The 19261-nt window shown below is 37.9% G+C and overlaps 1 protein-coding gene across 1 annotated transcript in view; it reads right to left on the reverse strand.

Moving 5' to 3' along the window:
* ARMC3 (armadillo repeat containing 3) overlaps positions 1-13862 on the reverse strand; it is a 30709-nt gene extending 16847 nt beyond the window's left edge. The window contains exons 1-10 of the mRNA XM_053467140.1: positions 13816-13862; positions 11113-11161; positions 9969-10086; positions 7204-7329; positions 6091-6159; positions 5345-5520; positions 4178-4372; positions 3770-3953; positions 667-819; positions 71-176 (exon numbers count right to left, since the gene is read on the reverse strand). Of these exons, the coding sequence (XP_053323115.1) occupies positions 71-176; positions 667-819; positions 3770-3953; positions 4178-4372; positions 5345-5520; positions 6091-6159; positions 7204-7329; positions 9969-10086; positions 11113-11160 (1175 nt within the window). The 5' untranslated portion in view covers position 11161; positions 13816-13862. The remainder of the gene's footprint in view (positions 1-70; positions 177-666; positions 820-3769; positions 3954-4177; positions 4373-5344; positions 5521-6090; positions 6160-7203; positions 7330-9968; positions 10087-11112; positions 11162-13815) is intronic.
* Positions 13863-19261: the final 5399 nt, after the last annotated feature.

Consider the following 19261-nt stretch of genomic DNA (forward strand, 5'->3'; position numbering starts at 1 on the left):
TAGTTTGACAAATATGACAGATACAGGTTACTTGTGAGACATGTATCCTATTATATGATCGTGTGCATACCTTGCATTGCTTGGGCTGCCACTAGTGAGATTTGCCAATGCAAACGCTGCCGCCTCTCGGACTTCTCCGCTGTCTCTGCCCAATAAAACCACTATCTGGGGAATCCCTGGAGAAAGACATGTCAACACAGTCAGATCTAATAGGAAGGGTTTATTTGGTGTAAGTAGTGAACAAACACAACAGGGATAAGAAATGGTTCTGGTACGAATGGGATGGTCCAGTCAGCAGGAACTCCACCAGAATCCCTGAGTGGACTTGGACTTCCGGGGTAAAGAGTACTCCTTCCCATTCCACTTTGCTGTGATTATATATAAGATTCCTAATTGGTGATTTTGCCTATCTTATGGCTGATATCCCTGATTGAATGCAGGTGATTTAATCAAGTGTACTTTTTAACAATGACAAGTCAAGGTTCTCGTGAGGACCAGTATTAGAGCCTTTTGGGCAACACGTTTGGTGAGTCACTACATCGAATCTTCCCGGTGGGCTATTAAAGGGTTAATATTTTGAGAGTCTTGGGAAAGTTCCCGGTTATGTCGTTATGTGTTTGTCATACCCCTGCATGGCACTGCCAAATCCAAATCAAAGTCACTCACCTTGTTTGTTAAAGAAGTTTTTGCTCGCCGCATTCTCACACATGGCAGAAACAGCGAGAAGTGCGGCGGCGCTGACGCCATCATTTTCAACCCCCAACAAGCTGACCAGAGTTCTTTCTACTTCCTGTTCATGGAAGTATTTCCTGTTTTCATCTAGTGACCAAACAGAATAATAATTAGCAAATATTGAATGTATCCATCCCTAAAAAAGGTAGACAAGAGAGAAGATTTTTTCATTTTTTATTATATTTAAAGATTTTTTTTGTTACATGAACAACAAAACACTATTTTCCACCTATTTGCCCCGGTAGACACTCTTTAGTGATGTCTTTGCCCACCATTGTTTCATGGCAAACATCAAGATTCCTGATCACGGTTGGTTAGATTATAATATATAATATATATATAATATATATTAATATATCATTATATATTTAGATCAGAAATTATAACATCTTGACCAAAGAGAAATAAATCTCGAAATACAAAAATTATACAAATCTGCAACACAATTAAAAGGTAAATTGCATTTCACTGAATAATTGTGAAGCAAGGTTCGGTGAGAAATAGTAATGTGACTTCATTGACTGTCAACTAGTTTATTGCTGCCTAATAAGCCAAATTCTAAATTCAGGTCACCGGTCTATTAATTTTACCAGGAATATCACAGAAGAAATAATTATATGTTTATCGAATCGGACACATATCTGCATTTGGCTTCAAAGAAGTAGTTTTATGCCACTAAAGATTTGCTCTAGAAAAGGATCAGTAACGTAGAAGGATGAATGTATATTTAATTCTGGAGTCATATATCACTGCGGTCACATATGTGTTTATTTTCAAGCCAGTGATTATTTGGGCAAAACCGGTAGGGAAAAAACCCATAAAAAGAAGCAAAATCAAAACAGAAATTCATGTATTTCAGATAATCAAATGGAATATTAGACTTTAAAATAAACTTCAAATAAGAGGAAACAAAATATTGCCATTAATTTGAAATAAATTGCACCATAATGGTATGAAAAATATCATTTTTTTAAACAGACCATAACCTCAAACTCTGCTATGGATATGATGGGCAGGCATGATATATATGAACTTGTGGCAGAAACAATTGTGTTGTATACCCCTCTATCACTGGAGTGCATGCTTCAATTACAAACAAATAGAATAACATACTAAAATTCATTTTTATTTCATAGTTCGCTGGGGATTACGGTAACGATACCAGGCAGGACATGGTAAATTCTTAGATGTGCCAGTATGCATCATATTCAACAATGATAACTCCAATTTGGTTTGTGAAATGAAATGTGTTTTATTGTGCTATAGTTTAATTATCTAAGTATAGTTTTATTATACTTATATGACATAAATACAGCTCCATTTTCAGAGTTGACCTTTTGCTCTTTTGGTGTGTGATAATTATCCTTATAATCCCGCTGCGGAGGTTCTGCCCCCCGCCGCGCTCACCAGCCCTCCGAGCTGCACCGTAGGGGTGATGGCTCATTAACAGCCCGTGGACATATTAAGCAACCAAACACTAAATACGACACATCACCTGCGAGTAAGCAAACACTAACAACTATTATTGTTTGTGTCTGTGAAAGCGTGCATCAGCATATTAATTACACCCCAAAAACACAAACTAGGGGAGCACACAACGTAAAAAGCATAAAAAGCATAAAAAGCACACACATTTAGATTCCCGGGTAGCTGCTAAAATAATAATGACTAATAGGTACATAAAACAATGCAAGAATTCAGCGTAGTTTATGAACAGCTGGATGCTTAGAATAGAATATGCTGAAAGAGACATAATTTACATACATATTAGATATATTACATATTAGATATATTACATATTAGATATATGATATGTACAACTTTAAATATAAAGCAGGGATGGGCTAATTGTAAATCTCCACTTCCCAAGGGGATATTGTGCTGAAAAAAATGTATTGAGTGCATCTTAGTACCGCTAACTAATGTCACTCTATAAGAGTCGGCATCAGGAAAAGAGACGACGGAGAGAAGAGACGACAGAGAGAAGAGACGACAGAGAGAAGAGACGACGGAGAGAAGAGACGACGGAGAGAAGAGACGACGGAGAGAAGAGATGACGGAGAGAAGAGACGACAGAGAGAAGAGACGACAGAGAGAAGAGACGACAGAGAGAAAAGACGACGGAGAGAAGAAACGATGGAGAGAAGAGACGACAGAGAGAAGAGACGGGAGTATTTAAGCACAAAGTGAGTTTGTCAGACAGTGACCCACGATAACATCATAGAAGCATTATTTATGGCCGCCACTGTTGGCTTTGGGATTCATTGTTTTCAAACCAATTGGGTAAATTGTAAACTTCCGTCCAATTTTGCTTTCATGTATGTTACTAGATGTATGTATTATTTATTTTATTCATGCAGCGGCAACAAATTCTGCAAAGTGTACGGATGCTTTTAAGGAGACAGACAAAAGCGTGGAGCGCCCTACAATGTAAAGCTGCCTAGAACGGATATGCGGCAGTCATTGTGTAACGATAATTACTCAAATTACCCAATGCTGATAATACAGCATGACAACAAACAGTAAATAATTACCACTGGCAAAGTATGTGGTGGTTTAATAATTAACATGGCAGCGGGTCATTAATACAGCGAGGATATCCAATTACTGAGTTATATTTATTAGTAATAAAATAGTGATAACTAATAAAGACCTTGTAATTAGTGGTAATAGGTAACTCAAATGTAGTAGTAACCAAAAATAGCGAGCGCTGCTATGTGGTTGGCGAGGCTCCAAATATTTAAGGTAATGCACCAAACTTCCCATCTTTGCAGTATAATCACATAGTAAAGCGCTGGGGATTTTTTTTTTTGTGCTACTGCTCAATATGTATAGTTCTGTCTGATTTAGATACTTACCTGCAACCTCTAATAATTCCTCTGCGTTCCCTCAAATTATGGAAATAGAAGCTGTCAGACGACTTGAAAGCTGACATTAAGCAGCCCCGGGTGAAATGGGAGCAGAACGTGATCTGACGCGACCCGCGTATATTTTTGTAAATTATTCTGAGCCGAGTTTTGAGCTGAATGTCACATACCACAGCGAGCTGACTTGGCGATTGCCTTTGCAGCATTCTTCTGTACATCAGGCAGCGGAGACGTCTCTGCAAAGGTCAGTATTCTTTTAAGTCCTCCGCTCTGCTGAAGAAGGTTCACAGTCTCTACATCTTCAAGGCAATTAGCAATTACCAGAAGGGCTTCCACGTGTAAGTCGTTAAGCTCCTAATAACACATAATAATCATTAATTCAGCCAGATCACTTTGCATATGATGTATGCGGTACAGACTTGTTCCATTATATTACATCAAGTCCGCTCCACTCTACAAACCAAATATACAGGTTTCAGGGACCCACTTGCTACTCTAGGTAAATTATTTAAACCAAAAAAAAAAGCAGACGAGCTCTGCGTATATATAACCAAGTACTGTACATTATATCGCCATACCTTTGCTTCTAAGATTTTTAAAAGCTGATCCAATGCTTGATGTTCTTTAAGAATCAGTCTAGCTTCTTCCTCGCAGCTCACGATGCCAAGGGTTTTGAGGGCTAATTGCTGTATAACCGGGTACTCGGACCTTAGCAGCTCCAGCAGACCCGGAATAGCTTTCAATTCACAAACGGCAGCCCGGTTTTGGAAGTCCTACGGTGAAAGTAATACAAAAACATTAGGAAATCCTGACAGCTCAATGTGATATGTTCTTGACCTTAGTTTATTGAAACATACCTGTTAAAATGGCTTGTATACTTAGTTAAGGCTTTCACAAGAGCCAAAGACAGTTCCTGGGTTGGTCAAAAATTGTTCACAAAGGGCTGCTCGAATCTGGAAGTCCCGGATCAGGTGGGACTACTCCTTTGTTAACAATTTGTGCCACCCCCTGTCACCCGCCTGATGAGTGGCACCCTGGGCAGACCCCCCATCTCTAAGTATCCCACTGATTTACAAACTTTTCTTCAATTGTAGAGCTAAGCAAACTTCACCCGGTCCAAATTGCTTGGAATCTTAGGTTTTGGAAGGATCAATGGGAACCTCAAAAGGCATATAAAACATCAATTTCTTGTTAAAATGAGAAACAGTTGTTCTGAAATTAATAGCTCATTTGATATCTACTCTGCAAACAAACTCAAATATAAGCCAGCTGTCTAGAAAAAAAAACATTTTACAAACAGAAAATATTGCACAAAGTTTCGACCAAGTAAAAACATTTTTCTCATCTCTAAAACAAAGACATTTTTCTGATCTCTAAGACAAACTGTTACCTGTGAACATTACTCATTACAGCATTAAAATCCTGCACTAATATCTTTTTGAAATAGGCTATTGAGATCTGCATGATTTATTTAATTAGTTTTGTTATTCAAAATAAATGTAAAAATAAAAAAAAATAAAAAAAGAAAAGAAAAAGAAGAATGAAATGCAACACAAATGCAAAGTTAGAAAATACTGAAATAATAATACTGGATACAAACCTCCTCTTCAGTATTTCAGTACATTCATAATGATATACAGAAATTAAAACTTTGCTAAATTCTAGGAATTCTACATTTTCTGTAAGGCAAACGTACTACGAAAGCATTATGAATAAACAACCATAATAAAAAACAGATCTTTTACCTTCACAAGATGATAAATGCATTCAACTGAGTTTTTCTTAACATCGGGATCAGGACTGCCTAACAGTCTGATTATAGGTTCTAATCCATTCACTTCAAATACTCTGTCCTTACTGGTATATTCCTTGGCCATATACATCAGGCAAAGCGTGGCAAACTCATGGACCACCACCTCTTCTGCAGAAGAACAGAATAATAATACATTAATTTTGTATTTGTGTTCACGTTTACAAACGTTTTAACAAATAACAAGCAATAATAATAGTGATTATTTCATACAATTATTGTTAATAAAACGCTTGTTTTACTCAGAACTGAAAAGTTGAAGCTCTGTGGAATCCCAACGCTTAACCTATTACGTAATTCATTCACATTAGGTTGAGATCATTCTATCATTTTTATTGGTTTGGTGTGTATTTATGCAGGGCTCATTACCTTCCCACCTCCAAATAACTATGATTTTAATCACCAAAATAATGAGAATTGAGCTTGTTTTTAATTGATGGTGAAGCGTTTCCACATAGGAAGTTTTATGAAGTTCTGCCATAGATCGTTGGGGAATAGAACAGATATTCTTGTTGTCGGTAGAGATCATTAAGGGACAGTGGAAATGATCTGAAAAGGATGTCTAGAACACATCTTGGAGGAATCCGAGATTCTGATTTCCAGAAGCATTCATTCATTCGCTGTAACTTTCTGAACAGATGGCTGGGTTTGTCAACAAAATATTTTGCAGATTAAAACTACCTTCTGGAGCGAGTCGAGCTATTAGCGAAGGTATGATATCCAACTTCCGCAGCACTTTCCTTACGTCGTCTGGGGAAAATATTAAGGACACAAGGTAAGCCTGCGAGATGAATCAGTTTGTAAAGCATATGACGTTATTCTTTCAGACTTTTCCTAACAAGTATGCACCCCCACAAATAACCAAGGTGTAAATCAGCCAAATTAGCTGAATGGTAGACATTTTCTTCTGTTCCTTTTATAATAAATACTCCTTTTCATAATAAACGTAAGGCATATGATGCTCGGTCTTGCACATTTTATATAATATTATTTAGATACATGCCTGCATTTGCTTCCTTTTACACCTAAGCAGCGGAGACATTTTAATATGTGATCGTTCTAGAGAGCCAAACAAGAACTAAGCCTTAACGTTCTGTCATATAAAAGGTTGCAAACCACAAATCTAAAAACGTATAGTGATTAATAGTTATCATGGAGACAGCACATATCAAACCGTCCGTATAAACCCATCGCTCCACAAGCTTCAGGCAGCCAAAGGCAACAGTAAAAGAATAACAGGTATATAACCCGTATACGATTAATTTATTATCAGTCCATGCACATCAGAAATGTCAACAAGAACAATGGATCATTTAATGATTGCTAAACATTCATAACCTTAACAGAAAAATATAGTTATAAATTATATCATTTGGAGGCAGGTGTTTGTAATACATTTTATTATAAAATGTCAGATTGTGTGCTTCATACTGCCACATTTAAGACATAAATTCGTACATTAATTGCCATCTTTTTTTTTTTATGTAGTAAACCTCATTTGAAATCAAGTGGCAAAAGTGAATGAAAAATATAATTTATAACAGAATGTCATAATATGAATACAATATTACCTTACAGTGTTTTGTTTGCTGGGAAATAACACTTCTAGGGGAAGTAGATAAGCACCATGCTACCTGCCTCACCCCTTAGAGTCCACTCACCTGCTTAGTGGCTATGGCGTCAGTGCCACCCATCACCAGGAAAGTCTGGTAGGACTACACTTACCACAAGTTGAGGAACACTGAAATCATACCTAATAACGAGAGTCGGATAACTGACATATAGGGTACTTACCATGCGCAGCCAAGACACCACACACCATTGTGGCATTCCTGCGTACTATCTTGTCATCGTGTGAAATTAGCTTACATATCGCTTCCACTGCACCAAGACCAAGAAGGGTTGTTTTATTTTCATCTCCTGAAAAAACATTTTCTGTAATCAACCTCACGTTTGAAATGAAGGTAACACGGAAGATCAGCATTACACAAAAACCTCAACATCTAACATGGACCAGGAGAAAGCAATCATTACATTGATTTGAAATATTGATTTGAAATTACGTGTAAATTAGAAAATAAAACGGACATCTTGTTCTCAACCGTTCAAAGCTTAAACATCTTTTCTAAAGAGCTGTGATACTTCTGTATATAAATACAGCTACATTATCTTAGTTATACATGGAAAAGGTCCAAGCACTGTATATAGTACACCAAGCTCATACAGCACTAGGAACATCGAATAGTTTGTCCCCTGTCCATGGTACTGAAAGGTGTGCTGTGTAACACAAGATCAGAGGTAGACAGGTAGCTCTTGAACTACACGATCCTCATCTAGGATTAGTCCAGCCAAATAACTAGCTGATTGCTACAGATGCAGGCAACTAATAGTATAACTCCACCAGTAACAGAAAGGACCCACAAATCCATAACCCATTACAAAAACCAAGGGTTCTTATAACAAAACCAAAACGCAACAAAAGATTATGCAGATGCATTCCTATACTATACTATACTAAAAAAAATACCAGTATATAAGTTATGGTGGGTAAAGGTGATGGGGGAAAACCCTTCCACTTAAAATTAAGGGGGGTTGTAGAAGTATTATTAAACACTCATCTACAGACACCGGAGAAGCCAGAAGGCTTGTTTTTTTCCCCTCAGAAATCTCATGGTGCTGCCACAACCACAAGGGATTCTGGGTAGGCGCATGCAAATAAGGTCAACAATAATCACCTTTTGCCTCTATATCCTCTTTATACGCATGCGCTTACCCAGAATCCCTTGTGGTTGTGGCAGCACCATGAGATTTCTGAGGGAAAAAACAAGCCTTCTGGTTTGTCTGGTGTCTGTAGATGAGTGTTTAATAATACTTCTACTACCCCCTTAATTTTAAGTGGAAGAGTTTTCCCATCACCTTTACTCACCATAACTTATGTAATGGTATTTCTTGGCTACCCCAAGCCTTAAGCGTTAAGCCAGTATTACAGCTTTGTGCTGATGGGTCCTTTTAAGGATGGCTGTTTATGGCTGGAGCCTGGAATGATCTGATTGCTACGTTGGGCTCTTTGACCATGCTTTTGGTTTGGGAACTTGTGGTAAAGGTGGACCTAGTGACCTTCAGCCAGACTGCATTTTCCTGGCTAAGATGCTGAAAGGCTAGCAGGGCTTAAAGGGACCCATTGCACACAGCTTTATGGCTTGGCCAAATAGTTAAGAAAGCTGGGGTCCTGAGCCTTCTTGGTGTAAAATGAGAAGTGTAAAAAGAGATTGCAAAAAAAGAAAGCTGTCCATGAGTGGTGATCTGTCTATTGCACCTCTTCCTGAGTTTTGTCTAAAGGCTATCTTGTACAGCAGGCAATTACTTTCCAGGGATCCATGTAAAAAGTGGATATTGTTGACCTTATTTGCATGCGCCTATCCAGAATCCCTTGTGGTTGTGGCAGCAACATGAGATTTCTGAGGGAAAAACAAGCCTTCTGCCTTGTCTGGTGTCTGCAGATGACTGTTTAATAATGTTTATGCTTTGCTAAACAAAAGCTAGAACACCTAGATTTATATGTAAAGTCATGTGACTCATGATCAGAGGACACGATATTGTAATCTTTTAGACTTTTGTGGTCATAGATCAAGAGTTACTTTTTACACAATATACATATGCCCTAGTTGGGTATCAGCTCCACTTTTCGTGAACGGGAGGCATATTCTTCACGAGAATTTTGCGGCACATGCACAGCCCTAAAGAATTCTTTCACATGGGTGCAATAAATTAGAGGTATAATGCGTGTGGAATGAGGAGCATGTTAGGAATGAGTCCTGCATGGGGCGCAGAAGGCATTGCAAATATCTGTTGGGTACATTAGCCGTATTTAAAGGTGTTAGGAGCGTGACATGTGCATTCATTGTTTAAAAGGTATAGTATTTAGGTGTCTCCTGGATGAAACCCACTGCTGAAACACATTATGCCAGGCCTGGTATTTACCATATATATTTACCCATTTAAAATATGTTCACGGGTGCTTCAAACATATTTCTTACTTACTTACTTCTTCCTGGAGTGTTCTTTACAGTGTTAACAGATGATGTTATACTGAGACATTTTAGGCATGTCTTACTTTTATACACAGGGTTAATATTCTTGAGCACAAATCATTCCTACTTATCCGGCGAATGGTTTCTTATGCCTGCCGTACATTACTTAATCATTCAAGATTGTTAATTTCCAGAATTATTTTACGAGTCAGGAATATTTATTTATCAGACTCTATTTTGAACCCTTTTTTTATATTGAAACGTGTCTAGACACAGGCCTCTTACATTTCTTTTCCTTTTGTTTCCATGAGTTATATTACGGGAGACTCTGAATGAATGTGACAAATCCTGTGTTTTATTACGGTATTATTATGTGTTATTATTACTTTTGTTGCTCTGTAGCGTACGAATCACTAGATTGAATCTGTATGTTTTATACACAAAACGATAAATACATTTTCCATACAGGATTGAACAATCCTTCTGCTCATGATATCATAATCCTGAGTTGAAATGGCCCAAACAAACCTTTCTGCGCAAATTTGTACAAAGCTTCACAGGATTTGGCTAAAATGTCTTCTTCTGGGGACTGAAGCATTAGCACGGCCGTCGCGACCTTTTTACTTTCAATTGGTAGTGGATCAAACTGTAAAACAAATGAAACAAAGATAAATAAATCAGAGGACTTTTACAGAATTTTCCAGGCCCGTGAAATAAGAGAATTATGCTAAAAATCATTCACTGCCATAGACAGGACTGGACACAAGCTATGGCCTTTACCTTACCCAGATACTGCTAAAAAAGATGGAAGCCAAAAGCAAAAGTATAAACATTCTATGACTTATAGAGCTTTTTAAGAGCAATAATAAGAAGATCAGAGTAGGAATTGATTTCCACAATCTAGAATATTTTCTTTACCCAGATTTCCAACTTGATTTCATCACTAATTAACTACATACATAATATCGCAGACAACCCCTTAAACATTACATCCTCGGCCTTCTTACCCATCTGGATACATATCTATATCAACATAGGGGGTAGTAGAAGCATTATTAAACACTCATCTACAGACACCAGATGGCTTGCTTTCCCCTCAGAAATCATATGGTGTTGCTACAACCACAGGGTATGCTGGGTAGGCACATGTAAATATGGTCAACAACGATAAGCTATTTGCCTCTATACCCACTTTATACATGGATACCTTTGAAAGCAATTGCCCGCTGTACAAGAGAACCTTTAGACAAATCTCAGGTAAGAGATACAATAACCAGATCACCACTCATGAACAACAGGCGGCTGTGATACTGGGGTAGCCAAGAAATACCATGACATAAGTTATGGTGGGTAAAGGTGATGGGAAACCCTTCCACTAAAATTAAGGGGGTAGTAGAAGAATTATTAAACACTCATCTACAGACACCAGACAAGCCAGAAGGCTTGTTTTTCCCTCAGAAATCTCATGGTGCTGCCTCAACCACAAGGGATTCTGGGATTCCACAACCACAAGCAATTCCACTACATTGATCAGTGTTGACCTTATTTGCTTGCGCCTACCCAGAATCCCTTGTGGGTGTGGCACACACACACATACATTTACAGCACTACCTGCTACATACTTCATGCAATTATTTTACAGAGAATGTTTACGAAGCATGAGAAAACTTACCACATCTTTGGGTGGAGGCTCAACTTCCTTTTTAATTTTCTTTCCCATTCTGCAAAATATAATCAGAAGCAGAGAATAAATGTTTTGTGGTTATGATGTACCTTCCTTCTACGGCTCTGCCACAGCCATCCGACAGCTGACACATTTAAGGGGTTGTTTATCCATTGAGCTTCCCCTCTGTGAAGGGACGTGGCACTACCACCCTAGGCATAGTAGCCTAGGCAAGAATACACTACTGCTTATAAGTATACTGTATGCCAACTAACCACGTAAAGAATAAGCCTTTAACTGAACATCACACGCAGTTTTGTTTCTCGGTGGGTATATTCTCTGCCTCCTTGAAATGCAATCCCAATTTGTTTCTAGATAAACTTCTATTTTCCACCATTAAAAACCCAATAGCCAGCTAATGACTACTAAATGGCTTTTCTTGCCACGATTTAGCAAGCATAAAACTGTCAGTCAAATTTGTATTTGTCCTGCTTATAATCGGTAAAGGGTAGAATAATATGCCGTACCTATCGAGATGATAAATGATACCCAAAGCATACATTCATGCACACAGAAGATTTGCATCCAGGCAATTATATCCTGACACTGATAAACCCAGCCAGCAAACCGCGTCTGACAATGACAAGCACTCGGCTTACAAAAAGGGGACGGCGAGAAGTATCTTAACGTGACGGTAAATACTTCCTCCCACATGCCGGTTCATACAAAAATAAAATAATGTTACAATTTAAACATATCTATAGTGAAATATTGTTGCAAACCAGTAATCATCAATTTCTGTTATATTATAAGAATATGATAATAACACTAATGACTATAAAAAGGTTTTGTTTTTGTTTTGTTTTTTTAAACATAAAAAAATATTCCAAATAAAACAGGCTTGATAACTAGCTGCAAGCCAGATAAGACATAATTGTCCAATAAATCTACTTTGGTCAAATGAAATATTTTTCCATTGAACTTGTTACCCTTTAATTGCCGCAATGACCCTGACAATTAGAAATCGCATACTAGTAACGAGCAAGTAAGAGGAAATCTGGCACCTAAATAACGGTTAAAGTGTATCTGCTGTAGGGTTATTTTAAAGAGGAGGGAATTAGGTCTGTTCGTAGTAAATTATGAGATAAAGATAATTTATACATTACACGCATGCAATCACCTGAGCTGGGGTTCCAGGCGCCCTTCCTGCTCCCTATAAAATTCTAGATGTTCCGTTGTGATGCTGAATTATACATAGGTTTGTGTATGTATGTATGTATATATACCATGACGTGCATGGAGCAGGGGCATGGTAAACAAAAAACATATAATGCAGCTCGTTTGCATTTGGGTGGGATGATGATGACGACGATGATGATGACGACGATGATCATGATGATGACGATGATGATGATATTAAATGGATAGGTTCAGCGATTTCTAGTTAAGAAGGTGCTGTTTAGAACATCTGGCCCACATCTTGCCCTAGTATTTCTGATGCCTTCTCCCGGCATCTACTCACCTCCTACAGAGTAAAACTGGCAGTAGTGCCCCCGAGGAGCTCATCGCTCACCCCCCGCTGTGTCGGTTGTCTATATAATGGAGCCGGTCATCCCAATACCTGAAAGTTATGGCTTTAAGCGATTCGCTTTCTTGCCATATTTAGAGATTAGTCACGTGTAGCATCAAATAAGTAGCTTTTCCCCAAAATGACCCCATTTCTGAATTTACGGTGACAAGAAACAAATATTTGTTGGATTTCTTGGCAGATTTTACTAAAAGTTTCCATCTTAAAAATATAAAAACACTGCATTATAGATAAGTGGTATATTCCAAAATATTGATGGATTTTGGAAAGCCTGTGAGTATCTCACCCCTACATTTCAGAGCTGTGTCCCCGACTCAGGTGCGTCCTGCGTACTAAACGCTCCGGTGCTTTTGGCTGGTGAGGGTAGGAGATTGGCTATTGGCGGTCTCGTGTACAAACATGGAACTCGGTAGATAGATTGTAAGCTCCTTTTGTTGTGCTATCTACTACTTGCTATGGCTGGTGACCCATTACACAGCATTGTGGAATATGATAAATAAATAATAACAATCATACACTCAGCATAGGGGAAGAGGGATCTGTGGATATAAGCCGGCATGTCTCCCCGATTCCCGACCTTCTACGAATGGATCCCTGATCTCTTCCACCACATAAAATGATCACACGTGGCTGTTCACCAAAACAGATGCCGTAGTCAGATCACCTCGAGTACTCTGGCACAATATTGTGGTCTGGCTCAACACAGGCTTACATATGCAAGCTGAACAAATAATACATGCTGCTAGTGGATAGCTATCAACATTTTCCCTGATATTTAGAACTTTCTTAACTATTTTTACTAATTACTGTAAATCTCACACTTTCTCCATAATTTGCAACAAATAACTCTGTGACTCTAGTGCTAAATAAATAATGTGTAATAGGCGAGGTATTTGCCAATCGCTCCTCTATTTTTCTCTGTATGAATAAATTTGGGTTTATTGGTGAGCAATGATACCAATGGTATATGAAAAGAGAATTCTAACCACTAGAACAGGATATAAGGTACCATTTACATTCCTTTATAGAACCTGTCACTACATACCCACTGAGATCATGCAGCTTCACAGAGTTTACGAATATTTTAATGCATTTCATTTCCACCCTCTTGCCCCACTGCTTACCTGCCAGGCTCTAGCAAGTTGCTACCTCTGTGTTGTTACCCCTTATTGCTAGGAAACAGCGGGAGCGCGCATTGAGCCCGGGCACGTACAAAACAACGCACTGGAGACGCATCAAAAAGAATGTGCAATAGCGCCCCCTGTGTGCATTACTCCGCGCATGCGCTCTCTCTCTGTAATGCTTTGAGCGCGTAACCAGGGGAAATCAGTGCGTGGTGAACCTTGCAGTCCCCAAAATGTATACAGTTGTAGTTATCGCGAGTTCTGTAATCACCGCTGTACATAATGATTAGAAATTGTGATAACAGGCGTGATTACTACTGCTAATCATAATAGTGTGTGTTGTGGAAATATACAGCTGCAATGAGCCCTGAATTTCTCTACACAGTCCCGAATACACGTGGTGCTGCCATACCTCTTAACAAACATTTTAAATGACCAGAGAGCTACACTGTTCAAGGGTTGAGATTATGAGATATAACAAGAGTTTTCAGTTTGTGACCTTCTGGCAGTTATTTATGTCATTGTTTATGGATTGAGTATGAAGTAAGAATAGTGTATTTTCTAGATATTTTCTGCTGTTTTCATTATAATTGTGATTTTTGGGTCTGTAGAACACTCATACCCAGCAAACATTCTGAGCTCCTTAAAAAAAAGGACAGAGCAATGTGGGTGCCAAAGAGGGACTCAGCTAAACAGGGGCACTTTGGTTTTTTAAGACACTTGTTGATTGGAAATAAGGCAAATATTTTTAGGACACAGAACCATATATAATATAATTATTAATAATCAATAACAATAAAAATTATTATTTTTAATATGAATCATACTATTATTAGTATTCTGTTGCTCTAAGACACACTTATTAAACGTGGCCCGAGTACCTCCGGTTATTTGAGACAATTGTTGTTTTTAGGACACAGAATAATTTATAATATTATTATTATTTATTAGTACTTATAATAATAGTTTATTACTATTCTTCTTATTATTAATAAAACATTATTATTATTCTTTTCTAATGTTGCTCTAAGACATACTAATTAAATGTGGCCCGAGTACCTCCAGTTATTTAAGACACTTGTTGATTGGAAAAAAGGCAAATACTTTTAGAACACTGAACCATATATTATTAATAATTATTACTATTAATAATAATATTATTATGTTTCTCTAAGACATACTAATCAAATATGGCCCGAGTACCTCCGGTTATTGAAGACACTTTTTCATTGGAAAAAAAGGCAAATATTTTTAGAACACTGAACCATATATATTATTAATAATTATTATTATTACTATTAATAATACTATTATTATTATTATTATTATGTTGCTCTAAGACATACTAATTAAATATGGCCTGAGTACCTCCGGTTATTTAAGACACTTTTTCATTGGAAAAAAGGCAAATATTTTCAGGGCACAGAACCATATAATAATAATAATAATAAATAATAATACTATGGGATTTCTATGCACATTGTTGCAGTTTATCCCTGCATACTGTTCCTGTCCGGACTGAGACAGTGGGAGCAGTCAGGGTAGGACCAGATGCATGTAATAAGACACCATTTCTGAATTGAAGCCCACGTCTGTTTTGGACCTTAATCTTCCAGACAGCTGCCAAAGGTAAGTGTAATGCGATTTATTGTAGCAGTCAGCATCTATAAATATTGAAACATCTGTTAATGTCTATTTAGGTCAGAGAACTGTAAAGTTGATTTGCTAAGTCTTCACTCATATCGTACTCCCCCGGGAGGTCTTTCGTAAGCACGTTGTTTCTCAAGCAGAAGAGGGCATTTCCAACCCACAATCGGCCCCGAACTGTGCTCCACTTTAAAGCAAATCCCCCAGTTTTACACACAACCCCGGAATTCCGTAATCTCGGTTAGCGCTCGACAACTAAACACAAACCGTTACATTAGATAAATTGTTTTTTAGGCTTAAAGCGCTGAGATAGACATCAGTATTACTGAAATTGAATTCCGAGTAGCCGATCACTTAGCACGTTGCTTTATATTCAGTTTCCGCGGCCTTTGAATGAAATAGTCTGAGATTTATTTATTTTTTTTTAAAAATTTAAAATGTGATTTATTTTTTACGGCAAACCTGTGTGATTTTTCCGGTTGGATAGCCGTTGCAGTGAATGGTTCTTCTGGATCTTCCCACATGTTGCTGCCAACGTCTGCTGCCCACAGTTTGTGTGTCACAAAACACCTTCCTCCGATGGCTTTCCATAGGCTCTGTATATTGTGACATTTTCAGACCTGAGTGTAGACCTTCAAACCCTTTTCGTGAAATAAATGTCAATCTGCAAATATATTTTTAATGTATATTAAAAATACAGAGATTATCACCGTCTATTTCCAAGACTTAGTATCTCATCAGACACCAGGACGTATACATACGGGGAAAGAGAAAAAACCTAGCAAAGCACTGTATAGTACAAAAGCAGCAATCTGATATTTATTCCAGATACACTCTGGATGATACGGCTTTATTTTATTAGTATTTATTGGATTTTACGTGTGGCGTTCCCGTTAAGGACATTATATCCAATTTTTTCTGCTGGAGAGACTCAGAGGTGGTGAAAACATTGACATCCTCTGCTAACATGTACCGGCCGGCTATGTTTGCTCTTGAGCTGGATCTTATTCGTGACTGTATCTGGAATAAATATCAGATTCATCCTATACATTTCCGCGCTGTGTTTCCCTCGTTTGGGAAATAGACGGTGATAACCTCTGTATTTTTATTTACATTACTGGGATGGAAGGAGTCCTTGCAGAGTTTTCCCTATAAAGGAGAGTTTTATTTTATTTTTTTCCATAAGTCTGGTTTATATTCAATATATTTTTGTTTTGATAGATTGTTTGTCCTGTATACAGCCTTTTTAAAGAAAATAAAAAAAATATTGTGTGAAGCACCACAATTTACTACAAGCACTACCTTATAATAATAATATTATGATAATCTTTTATTTATACAGCGCCAACAGTTTACGCAGCGCTTATTACGATACACATATTCAAGGGGTATGACAAGATGAGAATTGACAAACCAATACATTAGGGGGAGAGAGCCCTGCTCGCAAGCTTACAAACTTATGGAGGGTTATCAGCCACCAAGGGGTAGCTATAAGGTTTACATACCTTTCTCCGAAGGTGCGGGATATACATAACACCGTGCTGATCATTGTGAGCCCACAAGAGCAGGTCCCTCTTCCACTTGTTATTCTATATCAGAATGTTTTAACGTGTGTTAATTGTGTCGCCATTTTAAATTGTCTTTGTTAATTATTTTCACTGGGCCCTATTGTACCGCTACGGAATCTGCTGGCGCTATATAAATGAATGTAATGCCGGTGTTTGTGTTTACTGCAGACTGCTTTGTCCAGATCCTGCAATTTGATCTCATAGAGGGACTTAGTAAAAATGTGTCAATTCATTTAAAAAAAATATTGCCTGCAGCTCAGGGTTCATAACCTACACCCCAGCAAAGAAATAGTACGTGGCTGTTGACAACAGTATAATGTTCCTATACAAAAATACTATAATGGTTACACCAATTCTCTTTGATCTAAGAACTAGTTTTCTTCCTGGGAAGGGTAACGCTTAACTTTCTAGACCAGAGCTTCTTTACAAAATGTATTTCATCACAAGACGAAATAAAGAATTCACTTTGTATATCCTAATTACATCTTGCAAAATCGTCATCCTACAGTCTCTGATTTCATGTTTTTAGCCTTTCTCTTTGTGAATGATTGCCGATATAGAGAATGTTATACAAAATATAAAATAGAATGAAATAATCTAAAATAGAAAAGTAAGAGCTACACTGTTAAAAAAATTTAAAAAAATGCTGCTACGGACGATGTGCTGAATGCAATACGGCCACCGAAGATATGGCGGGTCATTTTAGTTGGGGGTCTTGGCAGCAAATGGTTATATATGATATGTGCCGCTTTTTGGCACATGTCACATATCTGTGGCACATTGCTTTAACAATTGCAAGTACTGAGGACCTTTACGTTAACCTGGAATGTGTTTGCAGCGGTTCTGGAAGGCTCATTCCTGCCCTGGGCACAGCAGAGTTCAGTAATTGTGTTACGTATCCCGTGGAACAGTTTCTGGATCGTACAAGAAGCCTAAGATAAAAGATTATTCCAACACTTTTCAACCTCATTAGCTCTTTGATGTGTGAAAAGGACTTGGCACGGACAGATATAGCGCTAGGAAAATGAACACATCTGACATTTTTAGGGCTACTAATTGCTTCCCAATTTCATATGCATGCCGCCACTTGATATCTGTGAATTATTATATCCCGAGGTTGGCACAATGTACTGCTTATTTTTAAAACAGTTATATAAGAACTATGTAATCACACTTCTAACTCTTACGGGGTTCTTCTTGGAAGGGGAATGTTACAGCGCAGAATACATTTTCACGCTAATTAGATGAAAACACTTTTTTTCTGACCTAAGAAAAAATGCCTTAAACTAAACTTGAAATGACGAAGGGATGTTATTTAAAATCCCACCAGAGACTATGACAATCCTAAAAGTCTCTCCAATAGACGTTCTAATTAAAGACATCCTTGCTAATCATTCTTAAGCAAGCACAAAGGGGTATCTAGTTAGTCGAGTGGCTCAAGACATCTCAGGGGTACCAGCTATAAATTTGACAGAGATAAATTCACCGGTTGCCGGGAGATAAAAAGTGGATAATGCAATGTTCCCTCCAAGATGACCAGCTTTTTATAGAAAATTAAATCCATTGGGGCTAAAATCATGAGTATAAAAACACGTGAGTTTATAAATCTCCCAGAATATTTTGTGTGCTCTCGGGGACCCAAGCCCCACTTTCCTATCTACATTCCCTTATGGGTGAAAGGGTCTTCAATCTTCATTTCTTGTTGGTGGTGGGACTCATGATCTTAGGTTCTCCATCTCCTTTGAAATGAAAGTTCTTACAGAGTTTAGTTGAACATGAGTCTCTTCCAAGCCTGATGTTTTAGGAAATGATAAGATTGTTTTAATACAATTCCAAGTAGAAAGCTTTGCGGTATTTGGTCTGGCCCATCTTTTCTCACCAATGTCCACATGTAGTTTTTGCAGAACTTTGCCCATGTGAGTGCAGGTTGTCCTTACACTATAGAGAGGGTTCGGGAACTCTCTTTTTGTTACTTCCTTATATTGAGGTACAACTGCACCTTTCCTAAATAATCACCTGCCTGGGGACATCTATCCTGACATTATTTGATTAGTTTTAATACTGTTTTTATTTTTGCTCTGGGATTATGAGGAACATGCCCCCTAGACCAATAGGGAAGAGAGACATGGCTGCTGACATCACCGTTTCTTATCAGGAGAACATGCAACTTGACTTGGCTCTTTACCTTCCTGGGAATTGGTTGCAGCTGAAGCCTTCCGTCACGCTCTCCC

Source organism: Spea bombifrons, chromosome 5 (assembly GCF_027358695.1).
Source record: "Spea bombifrons isolate aSpeBom1 chromosome 5, aSpeBom1.2.pri, whole genome shotgun sequence".
Taxonomy (NCBI): domain Eukaryota; kingdom Metazoa; phylum Chordata; class Amphibia; order Anura; family Pelobatidae; genus Spea; species Spea bombifrons.